General features: G+C 46.9%; 1 protein-coding gene across 1 annotated transcript in view; it reads right to left on the bottom strand.

Annotated features, from left to right (window-relative positions):
• Positions 1-1325: 1325 nt before the first annotated feature.
• LOC149435381 (uncharacterized) overlaps positions 1326-12321 on the bottom strand; it is a 97434-nt gene continuing 86438 nt past the window's right edge. The window contains exons 8-15 of the mRNA XM_089662712.1: positions 11963-12163; positions 6324-6460; positions 6114-6237; positions 5900-5997; positions 5614-5820; positions 5374-5515; positions 2491-3079; positions 1326-1452 (exon numbers count right to left, since the gene is read on the bottom strand). Of these exons, the coding sequence (XP_089518838.1) occupies positions 1326-1452; positions 2491-3079; positions 5374-5515; positions 5614-5820; positions 5900-5997; positions 6114-6237; positions 6324-6460; positions 11963-12163 (1625 nt within the window). The remainder of the gene's footprint in view (positions 1453-2490; positions 3080-5373; positions 5516-5613; positions 5821-5899; positions 5998-6113; positions 6238-6323; positions 6461-11962; positions 12164-12321) is intronic.

Genomic DNA, 12321 nt, shown 5'->3' with positions numbered 1-12321 from the left:
CAGGTCTTCACAAGCTGCCTACAGTGCTCTGGCCTTCCAATCAATTCTGCTAAGAGTGGAATACTTTCCTTTTCTCAAACCAACACCCTTCCCTGGGCCCAGCAGTCTCTCTTCACGTAGCAAATGTTCAGATCACATATTCAGGCATTACGATAGGGAAGCAGCCATCCTCGGTCTATCATTACTACCCTCCACTGATATCTAAAATAGGAAATGAGATGGAAACATGGATGTACCTTCTCCTATCGCTTTTTGGGGGATGCCACCTGTTCAAAATGGTGAGCTTTGCTCTCCTATTGTACCCTCTTCAAACAATTTGGTTACTGCTTAAACAAGGGGAGCAAAAAAAGAGGGTGGAGCAAACTTTCCCAATATTCGATTGTATGACCTTGCCTGTTTATTGTGTATAGGGACAGATTGGATACTTCAGGCTTCCTCATACAACAATTATGATTTGGAGTTGGCAGTGAGGCAACCATATGACTTAGCTGCACTCCTGCATTGCAAAATACAATTGTTCCCCACAAGTATTCAACACAACCTTCTGATACGGGATCTGATTCTTACATGGAGGGACATACAGAGCAAACTGGGCCTGTCACCCCATGTCTCCCAATATTTGCCCATAAGAGGCATTACAATGTTTCCAGAAGCTGTTCAATATGCGGCTTTCAACATTTGGAGTTCTAAGGGGCTCTCCTGCGTTGCCTCCCTGTATGACGCATATTTGAACCATCAGGAACTTTGAAATCTTTCCCAACCCTTGCATCAACTTATGCCCTGCCAAGCCATCCCTCTCTCTACTACCTACACCTCTCAGGTTGTATAAACTGGTGCTGCCCAGCCAAACAACAATGTTCTCAAACTTCCATATCGGATCGCTTCCTACAGGAATGGAAATACTCCATATCTGACATCTATCGACCTTTAAACTCTCTCTTTACTAAACCTCTACATCCCACATCTGTGAAATCTTGGAGCAAGGTCATACCGGGGGAGAACCTGGTGGGCAACATACTGGAAGGATAGAACAAAGTGCAAAGACTTGTGGTGAATGAATCCTGGAGAGTCTCAATGTAAGCCCTTCCATGGGACCATCATCCCATTTCTATCCACTAAGAACTCTCCACAAATCCACTATATAGCGAGCACCGCCCTCTCTCTTCCACCGATTTCAGGAATGGCCCCGCATCTCAACCTTTTGGGAACAAGTGTTAGCCTACATCTCAGGAGTTTGTGGCTGCTCACTCCCCATGGCCCATGGACCCTGTTCTTCTACTCTTCGTCTCCGCTACAACTCTCCATTCAGCTCAGAAAACCCACATTCACAAATCCCGCAGGAGCTTGCGGTGGATATTATTATGTTTACTGGTGGCCCACAGGGCTATTCGTAAGAAATGGACTATCACCTTGTCCCCCACCATCACAGACACTGAAAAAGATCTACGTCTTCTGATTTACAGAGGGAAGGTAGACATGGAGCTCAACAACCAAGCCTCAGTCAGACATTTCCATAATAGATGGGACACTTTTATTGCAGCAACACTTACATCCTTGGAGCAATCCTCTATGTTGTCTTCTTTTACTTCTATGGATGGGTTGGTGAAGGTGGTTACATTGTAGAGATCAGACAGCCGTGTATGGAACACGCATTGAGGACACGCATACATACCAGGTGTTACTTGCTCCCCATCTGGCCGTGTATACCTTGGTTTTCTGGTTCATGACGTTGTCATTCTTTTGCTCTCCTGATGTGTCTGTGCGCACTCATGGCCGAACCTTACTTCCTTGGCTTTATCATGACATCTAGGAACATTATGACATTCTGCTCCTCTCACTTATTGGAGTTGGGAACAAAGTCTCAGGAGAGAGTCCATCCATGTTTTCTGATCAGGTATCACACCCGGTCACACCTCCAGGTCAGTTCCTGCCAGAAGATTCCTTCCTCTTTCTTTATTGGAGAGATTATAATTATTTCATTGGTTACTGTGATTTATCTTTTATTCAGAAGTCATGGCAAGAAGTATGAGCTACTCGTCTCCTCTTTCACCCCAGACATATTGCTTCTTTGTATATCTCTTTAGAAAACTCAATAAAGAATGTTAAAAAAATGTACTCAGCCAATGACAGGTAATGACTCCATTTTTATTCTTCTCCTGCTATCAATGGCCAACCCGGTCCTACACTTCATCCATGTCTTTGGGGACCTCTGATCTCCTTATGAACTGTTCCTTCCATGATGAAGATCAGCCATAGAGTATATCTGAGGTGTATATCAGGGTGTGCTCTTCCCCACATGAGAGCTGGGATGTCCAGCAACATTCATCTAGAAGACATTTCCCGCACTCAAGGCACTAATACACCTCCAGGGTTGTGTGGGGCCCCTGATGTACAGGAAGACAGGACTTCCGTGAGGAACATTTCCCTCACTCAGGACAGGAATGTGGCTTCTCCCCCATGTGAGTTCTCTGATGTCTGTAAAGATCAGACTTCTGCAAAAAACATTTCCCGCACTCAGAACAAGAATATGGATTTTCTCCTTTATGAAATCTCTGATGTGTGTTAAGGCCGGATCTCCCTGAAAAAAATTTCCCGCACTCAGAACAGGAATACGGCTTCTGTCCAGTGTGCAATCTCTGATGTGTGTAAAGATGGGACATCTGTGAAAAACATTTCCCGCACTCAGAACAGGAATAAGGCTTCTCCCCAGTGTGAGATCTCTGATGTATGTAAAGATGGGGCTTCTGTGAAAAACATTTCCCACACAGAGGACAGGAATGTGGCTTGTCCCCAGTGTGCAATTTCTTATGTCTGTAAAGATTAGACTTATCTGAAAAACATTTCCCGCACTCAGTACAGGAGAACCTCTTCCCTGTGCCGGCTCTGTCCCGCACAGTCTGAGGTTCCTCAGGATACGAGGAATCCGATGGTCCATCTACACTGGGTGGTGCCGGATGGACATTGGAGGGAGCCGAGTTTTCTCCTGGACTATACTGTGTGATGTCCTCATCTTCTACTTTCCAGTCTGGAGACAAAGTGAGACAATCCTCGGAGGTTTTCCTCATCTCCCGGCCATGGACTAAAATACAAAGACAAAGAGGATTACTAGACAGGAGCTGATTGGTTCCCCCAAACCAGGACTCCGCCCACATCAGGCAGCTTGGTCTCTGAGGAGCTTACAATTCCACCCTCACGGGAACTAGGAAATGGCTCCTCTGATCTCCTACCAGGTCATTTCTTTATTCATGGACCTTAGTCAGAGAGTGAGGAAACAACCAGAACTGTCTTTTATAGGAGGGACAGTGATGAGGGGATTATAGGACGAGGGTCCCCACCCCCTCTATCACTCATCGCCATCTTCCCAACACAAGAAGTACTGCACTTCCTTATTTAGTCCATGATTTAGTCATGAAGAACAGCGGGGCTGAGCCCCACCAGAGGTCAGAGAGTGAGGATGGGGGGAGAACAACCAAGATGAAGACTGGACTGATCCTGAAGACCACCATCATTGGGGTATTGACTCCTCCCTCATTATCACTTTCTGTTTAAGGGTCCAAAGTTGGAGGATGTTATCACATTATTATCACCATGTAAAAGTCTGTGCTCCAATCACATCATCCGATATAAAATGTCCAGCTGGGAGGAAATGGGGGGAACAGAGGAGAAGACATATTATGTGTATATATAGCAGTGGGGGGAGGGGGAGAGCAGAAGTCAGGACTATGGAATGTACAACATAGAGTATATAGTGCAGAGGTCAGGAGTATGTAATGTACAACATAGAGTATATAGTGCAGGGGTCAGGAGTATGTAATGTACAACAGAGTATATAGTGCAGGGGTCAGGAGTATGTAATGTACAACATAGAGTATATAGTGCAGGGGTCAGGAGTATGTAATGTACAACATAGAGTATATAGTGCAGGGGTCAGGAGTATGTAATGTACAACATAGAGTATATAGTGCAGGGGTCAGGAGTATGTAATGTACAACAGAGTATATAGTGCAGGGGTCAGGAGTATGTAATGGACAACATAGAGTATATAGTGCAGGGGTCAGGAGAATGTAATGGACAACATGGAGTATATAGTGCAGGGGTCAGGAGTATGTAATGTACAACATGGAGTATATAGTGCAGGGGTCAGGTATATGTAACATGCAATATACTATTTAATATACAGTATAAGGGTCAGGAATCAAATTATAGGTATTTAGAGGGAGTTTAAATGTTTACTGTAGACAAGTTGCAGAGATCCCACACCGCTGCCTCCCATCTCCTGAGACTGCACTCAGTGACTTGGGTCTGAGACACTACAGACATATCCCTCCACCCAGCACAGCCAGCAGACAAGCAGATCTTGCTAGATCCGGCCATTGGTAAGAACCCCAAGACACATGCCCCAAGTGCCTAGGTAGAGCAACACCTATGAAGAAGATGAACATTTTGCTGCCAGCTGAACCCCAGAATCAATATAAAAGCAGTCTAGATACATAAATTGTGTCCCATGTGCTGATATTGCAGTGGTTACTCTACTCTGGACCAATCAGAGAGCAGTACTGTCACGATCAGAGCAGAAGACCACCTGGGACTGTAACCTCAGGATCTATAGTGGACCAGTGGAAACAACTAAACAGGTGTAGCTGGGTACCGGTCCTCACATATACAGGAGCAGTGTGACCGCACACAAGAGTTGCAGGATCTAAGGGGCCATCCGGTCTTCACCAGAGCCACTGGAGGGGTGGATGTTGTGCGGCATGGCAGCCCCCAGGTTGCGGCTCTCTAACACACCCGTGCAGGCACAGTGCAACCAAATAGCATGCTGGAAGGACACGCGGTACACACAGGATACTAGGAACCAAGGTCACCTACTGCAGCAACCTAGGAAGGGGCTCCGGGGAGAGGATGCAGGGAACACGTGTAAAGTGCAGGAGAGGGAGGGATGCTGAGCAATGGTGCAGAGAGAGAGACTCAGCAAGATGGAAAGGGCTGCAGGCAAACAACAGGAAACAATGCTGAGAAGGACACACACAGCAACAGGAAATGAGGGGATCCACGGACAGAAACCAAAGGGAATATAACTGCACAGCCAGAGGGAAAACACAGAGAACAAAGACAGGATCCAACAGCACACAGAATATGGGAATACTCAAGCAGCAGTGAACACCACAGGAACCAGAGGGGTCCGGCTTCCACATGAAGACACGTTGCTGGAACACTAACACACAGGTGCAAAGACTTGATAATACCTAGGTTCAGGGGGGATAGGCAGGAACCCGAGCAACACGGACAGGAGGCAAAACCTGGTGCTGGATCAATGTGAAGGGAAGCATGACAAGTATGGGTGGAGGAATGGATTTAGTGTTCATGACCCACCTGTGCTGATCTCTGTAGGAGTGTCCTCCTCTATAAATGTCCCCGTTATTCCATCCTCCTCCATAGACTGCTGATCATCCCTCACATACGCCTCTTCTTCTTCTGCTTTCACCTCAACTTTTATATCTATCAGATCTTCACCCTAAACCAAGAAAATGATAGAAGATGTTCTCTGTAAAATATAAGGTCACATAAAAACTCCATATATTGTCCCAAGTCCATGCTCCCCGCCCCACCAACCTTGTAATGGTGAGGGATGGTGTGACCTCCCTGTGTGGAATCCTGGGAATACAGAGGACGGGGACATCTCTCTGGTGGGTTCCTGGTATTAGGTGGCTCCATCATATCCTTGTGTCCTTCTGAAAACTCCTCCATCACTCCATACTCCTCATCCTCCTCTTTATACTCTTCTTTAACATCAATATTATCATCCCCGAGGATTCCACTCTGAAAGATATAATAAAACATTCATTGTAACAAACATGCTGTGTATAAATCACAACTACCAATAATTGTCATCATCTACCTGATGATGGTGAGGGATGGTGTGACCTTCCTGTGTGGAATCCCGGGAATACAGAGGACGGGGACATCTCTCTGGTGGGTTCCCATGACTGGATCCATCTGTAGGAAACACACACACTGACTGAATCCATTGTTTCTATGTGTTTATCAGATGATGGGGGATCTAGGTGGATCCTCCGTACTGCTCTCTCCTTTACAATAAAGTCTCCTCTTACCCGGTGATGTGAGGGGCGGCTGATTGTCCATCATGACGTCCTTGTAGAGATCCTTGTGTCCTTCTAAATACTCCCACTCCTCCATGGAGAAATAGACAGTGACACCCTGACACCTTATAGGAACCTGACACACACAATGATACAGTCACCATCCAGACACATCCCTTGTCTGTTACTGGAGAATGTCCCAGAATTCCCGGCACCGCTCACCTCTCCTGTCAGCAGCTCAGTGATCTCTCTGGTGACTTCTAGAATCTTCTTCTTCTTTCTCTCTTCTATCAGGGAGGGAGGTGGAGGCAATGTGATGTCATATGATCTCCAGACTTCACAGGAGGAAAACTCTACATCTGAACACAAAGAGTCACATCAAATGATATTCCCAGAATCCTCCTTACCTCTCCATTCAGGTCTCCATTTATTAAAGCCCCACTTCAGGCTGAGGTATAATTCCCCCCACAGGACCCCCACACTACGCAGGGTATAGGCTTGTTGCAGCATTCTGATGTCATTACATACAACGCAGGACCAACAGTCCCATTTTACATGTGAGGATACCAAGGGGCCCCACATCCTAAGAGCATCAGAAAAAATCAGATGGAGGGACATTGGGAGGAGGAGCTGTGAGGTCAGTGTGATGTCATAGGATTCTCTGACTCTGGATGGAGGGACATTGGGAGGAGGAGCTGTGAGGTCGGTGTGATGTCATAGGATTCTCTGACTCTGGATGGAGGGACATTGGGAGGAGGGGCTGTGAGGTCAGTGTGATGTCATAGGATTCTCTGACTCTGGATGGAGGGACATTGGGAGGAGGAGCTGTGAGGTCAGTGTGATGTCATAGGACATATAGACTCTGGATGAAGGGACATTTGGATGGGGAGATTTGAGGGGTCCTCTATATGCGGCTTCCATACAAACCAAATCCTTGTTCCTGGGTGCGTCCTACCTCTCCTAAACTGAAGAGTGACCTTTGACCTTTACCATCCAGAAATCTGTCCGGAATCTGTGGAAGTAAGCTGTCATGTGATCAGGTGACGTGCGGAGGAACGGAGTGTAAATAGCAGACAATTGTCTCCAGAGCCCCTAATGGTGGGGATGGATTTGGTGGCGTGCTGGTGCCAAGTTTCCTCCCCCCAGGGTCACTGCAGGTGTGGAGAAAAGCTGTGTAAGAGGATATGGAGGAGAGATGAGGAGGAGATCCAGGAATCAGGAGAAAGGTCAGGGCAAGCAACAGACGAGCGCATCCAAGAGACCAAGCCGGGGTCACTACACAGAAAATCAATCCAAGGAAACAACAGGCAGGACGAGGAATAGCAAGAAGGAGCTGAGAGACAAATGAGAATATTGCTCAGCCAATGGGAGATGATCTCAGCATGACTTCCATCATGAAGGAGATGAGGGGGAAGTCACTGAAGGTGACCATAGATCCATGGAAATTCAGCTGGTTCAGCAGGGATCGCTCACATTTCCATCCATGTGTAGCCACTGCCGGATAAAAGCCACTCCCCCAGCAGCTGCAGCCAATAGCTTCAGTGCTGATCTGTGTATTCTGAGAGCGGAGGAGTCCCCCATTGTCAGAATACAAGAGTGCAGCGGGGAGGATTCCCCCATCCACCTCCAATGTGTGGATGGGGGAATCACTTCAGTTTTTATGGTCATCCCGCTGGCTGAACGATAAAACTGAACCATGTAGGCCAGCTTTGGGAGCAAATATATTATCATCAACTCCTCCCCCTGAAGGGGTTCATCTACGTATTACCTCCTCTGCCGCCAGATCCAGGAATGTCTCCTATATGGTATAGGATATATGGAGGTATATATGTAACGGAACGTTTTGGGCTGAGAAGAGGATGTTCTATAATTCATGTGATTTCATGTTTTCTGTGTGGCTAATGTCTATGTTTTCTATCATGTGATGACGTTGTTACCGATCCAGAAAGGTTTGTTACATAGTTGTTTAAAATGCATTTGAGAAAGGAACTTATAAGGACGGTTTTGCCCTTATTGAAAATGGCCGACATGGCCTCTGGCTATTGAGAGGCATTTAAATAAAAGAGCGGCTGAAGAGACGTCCGTATCCCTTCAGATGAAGTCCGGAAGAGACGAAACACGTTAGGGGATGTGACGTCAAGACGCACACACGCTAACCGGAAGTGTCACCGCGGCCATTTTGTTGGTTTGAAACATATGGTTTTCAGCCATTGATTGCTGGTTATATTAGAGAGCTACTGAAAGAGCTGGAAGTTCCTTTTTTCAGATGTAAGTTGCTGATAAATGTGTCCCGTTGCCTTGGTGATCCGTCTAAAAGAGTCTTCTTATCTTTGTGAGGACCTTGGAAGTCTCATCCCGGAATGAAGGAATGGGAGGAGTTTTCATTCCAGAGTATTGAATAAGCGTACAAATACTATTGTTTGTTGGGTCACGGAGTGCACAGTGTAGGAACGGTCACGGAGTGCGCACAGTGTTGGAATGGTCACGGAGTGTACACAGTGTTGGAACAGTCACAAAGTGCACACAGTGTTGGAACAGTCACGGAGTGCACACAGTGTTGGAATGGTCACGGAATGCACACAGTGTTGGAACGGTCACAGAGTGCACACAGTGTTGGGACGGTCACGGAGCGCACACAGTGTTGGGACGGTCACGGAGCGCACAGTGTTGGGACGGTCACGGAGCGCGCACAGTGTTGGGACGGTCACGGAGCGCGCACAGTGTTGGGACGGTCACGGAGTGCACACAGTGTTGGGACGGTCACGGAGAGCACACAGTCTTGGGACGGTCACAGAGTGCACAGTGTTGGGACGGTCACGGAGCGCACACAGTGTTGGCACGGTCACAGAGTGCACACAGTGTTGGGATGGTCACGGAGCACACAGTGTTGGGACGATCACGGAGCGCGCACAGTGTTGGGACGATCACGGAGCGCGCACAGTGTTGGGACGGTCACGGAGCGCGCACAGTGTTGGGACGGTCACGGAGCGCGCACAGTGTTGGGACGGTCACGGAGCGCACAGTGTTGGGACGATCACGGAGCGCACAGTGTTGGAACGGTCACGGAGTGCACACAGTGTTGGAACGGTCACGGAGCGCACACAGTGTTGGAATGGTTACGGAGTGTTCACAATTTGTGTATTATATATATATATTTTTTTTTTTTTTTTGTGTTTTTGCACATTTTTGAATGTTTGTGATTTGCAGGAATTAGAGGATTATTTATGTATATAAGGGGAATGCACTATATAGTTTATTTCTTTGTTTTGAGGTTTTTCGTGGAACAATTAGGATTATTATCCTTCTTACTGGAGGGAAGTCTGGAATTTGGACTTTTGGATTTTGTTGGACACATTTGAATTGGACATTTTTTGATTGTAATTGGTGATCATTTTTAATTATTTTAATTGTATTTGAATTTTACACAAAAAGTTATTTTATTATATTGTACTTTCTGGGGAGAAAGTGTGACTTTTTGGTGGGATTTAGTTTAGGAGTCACGGATTTATTTTGTTATATATTGAAGAGGACTGTCATTGCCAAGTCAGCTCTGATGAAGAAGGGACTCGAAACGCGTCGACTCTGAGAAACTTCCCTCGTGTTTAGACTCACGCTGGTCTCTGATTGGTCAAGTCTCACCAAGGACTTTACACGCGTGTTATACTTCTCTGTGAGGATATTTTCACATCCAATAAAATCACATTTTACTGAGGTAATGCACAAGGTTGGTGCGCTTTTTGTTTCACTTTCCAGTATTGGTGGGGCTTCCCCAGCCTTGTTTAGAGCCGCACAACCTTTGATGCCTTGGTGGGGAATTTCTTCAAGTTCCGGGTCCATCTATCCACCCTTGTTCTGGGCCATAGAGGGCAGGAGGGGTTGTTTTGTGTTTACACCTGCAGTCCCATTACTCCAGTCACTTTCCGGGTCGTTACCATCCCCCATTATTATCACTGTCCCAGCCCTTTCCATATGTGGGAGGAGCTGAGTCTCCACCTCCTCATTAACAGTGGGAGGCCTATAACAAACTCCAATGATGACCTTTGTAGTACCGCCCCCCATGTGCAGTTCCACCCATAATACTTCAGCCTCATCACACTCTCCATCAACTAGGTCCTCTTTCACACTCGCTCTGAGATCACTTCTCACATAGAGACAGACTCCACCCCCTTTCCTATTTCCCCCGTCTCTCCGAAAGAGAACCTAGCCAGGAATATGAATGGCCCAGTCATGTGAGGAATGAAGCCAAGATTCAGCAATACCAATTCAATCCTAGTTCTCTTCATGCACCAAACCTTCCAACTCACCTATTGTGCTGGGCACACTTCTGGCATTGGGGAACAAACACTTTCATTCACTGACACCTTGTTCATTCACTGACACCTTGTTCATTCACCGACACCTTGTCCATTCACTGACACCTTGTCCATTTACTGACACCTCGTCCATTCACTGACACCTCCTTCATTCACTGACACCTCCTTCATTCACTGACACCTTGTTCATTCACTGACACCTTGTCCATTCACCGACACCTTGTTCACACGGATTTTGTGTATTTTTTTATTTTCATACAAATGGTACCAATTCCACTGGTTGTAACATGGGAACCTTCTTACCATCTGCCATAGCCCTCCCCCCATCTTTCCCCATTCCACCCCCCAATAAGTACTGTCATGTCTGATCTGTCTACCCCATTTTAACTGAATTCTCCCTCCCCCCTCCATCCTAGTTTATATACTCCTTCAGTCTTCCCATAAACCCCTCCCCCAGCACAGCAGACCCCCTTCCATTTAGGTGCAAACCATCTCTAGTATATAGGCTGCACCCCAATGAGAAGTCAGCCCAGTGCTCTAGGTCAGGACTTCATTTTTATTCTTCCCCTGCCATCAATGGCCGACCCGGCCCCACACTTCATCCATGTCTTTGAGGACCTCTGATCTCCTTATGAACTGTTTCTTCCATGATGAAGATCAGCCATGGAGTATATCTGAGGTGTATATCAGGGTGTGCTTCTTCCCCACATGAGAGCTGGGATGTCCAGCAACATTCATCTAGAAGACATTTCCCGCACTCAAGGCACTAATACACCTCCAGGGTTGTGTGGGACCCCTGATGTACAGGAACATAGGACTTCAGTGAGGAACATTTCCCTCACTCAGGACAAGAATACGGCTTCTGCCCCGTGTGAGATCTCTGATGTCTGTAAAGACTGGACTTCACTGAAAAACATTTCCCACACTCAGGGCAGGAATACAGCTTCTCCCCTGTGTGAGATCTCTGATGTGTGTAAAGATGGGACTTATCTAAAAAACATTTCCCACACTCAGGACAGGAATACGGCTTGTCCCCCGTGTGAGATCTCTTATGTTTGGAAAAACTGGACTTATCTGAAAAACATTTCCCGCACTCAGGACAGAAATACGGCTTCTCTCCTGTGTGACATCTCTGATGTGTGTGCAGACTGGACTTCAATGAATAACATTTCCCACACTCAGGACAGGAATACGGCTTTTCCCCCGTGTGAGATCTCTGATGTCTGTAAAGATGGGACTTCTCTGAAAAACATTTCCCACACTCAGGACAAGAATACGGTTTCTCCCCCGTGTGAGATCTCTGATGGATGTAAAGAATGTGCTTCAGTGAAAAACATTTCCCACACTCGGGACAGGAATACGGCTTCTCCCCTGTGTGAGATCTCTGATGTTTGTGCAGACTGGACTTCTCTGAAAAACATTTCCCACATTCAGGACAGGAATACGGCTTCTCCCCCGTGTGAGATCTTTTATGCACATTAAGATTGTATGTAGAACTGAACCTCTTCCCGCACTCAGTACAGGAGAATCTCTTCCCTGTTGGAAGGCCAGCCGGGTCCCGCACAGTCTGAGGTTCCTCAGGATACGAGGAATCCGATGGTCCATCTACACTGGGTGGTGCCGGATGGACATTGGAGGGAGCCGGGTTTTCTCCTGGACTATACTGTGTGATGTCCTCATCTTCTACTTTCCAGTCTGGAGACAAAGTGAGACAATCCTCGGAGGTTTTCCTCATCTCCCGGCCATGGACTAAAATACAAAGACAAAGAGGATTACTAGACAGGAGCTGATTGGTTCCCCCAAACCAGGACTCCGCCCACATCAGGCAACTTGGTCTCTGAGGAGCTTACAATTCCACCCTCAAGGGAACTAGGAAATGGCTCCTCTGATCTCCTACCAGGTCATTT

Source organism: Staurois parvus, unplaced genomic scaffold (genome assembly GCF_062004578.1).
Source record: "Staurois parvus isolate SC_StPar_1 unplaced genomic scaffold, SC_StPar_1.0 ptg001525l, whole genome shotgun sequence".
Classification (NCBI taxonomy): domain Eukaryota; kingdom Metazoa; phylum Chordata; class Amphibia; order Anura; family Ranidae; genus Staurois; species Staurois parvus.
The sequence above is the reverse complement of the archived record's forward strand: the minus strand, read 5'-3'. Positions and strand labels throughout refer to the sequence as shown.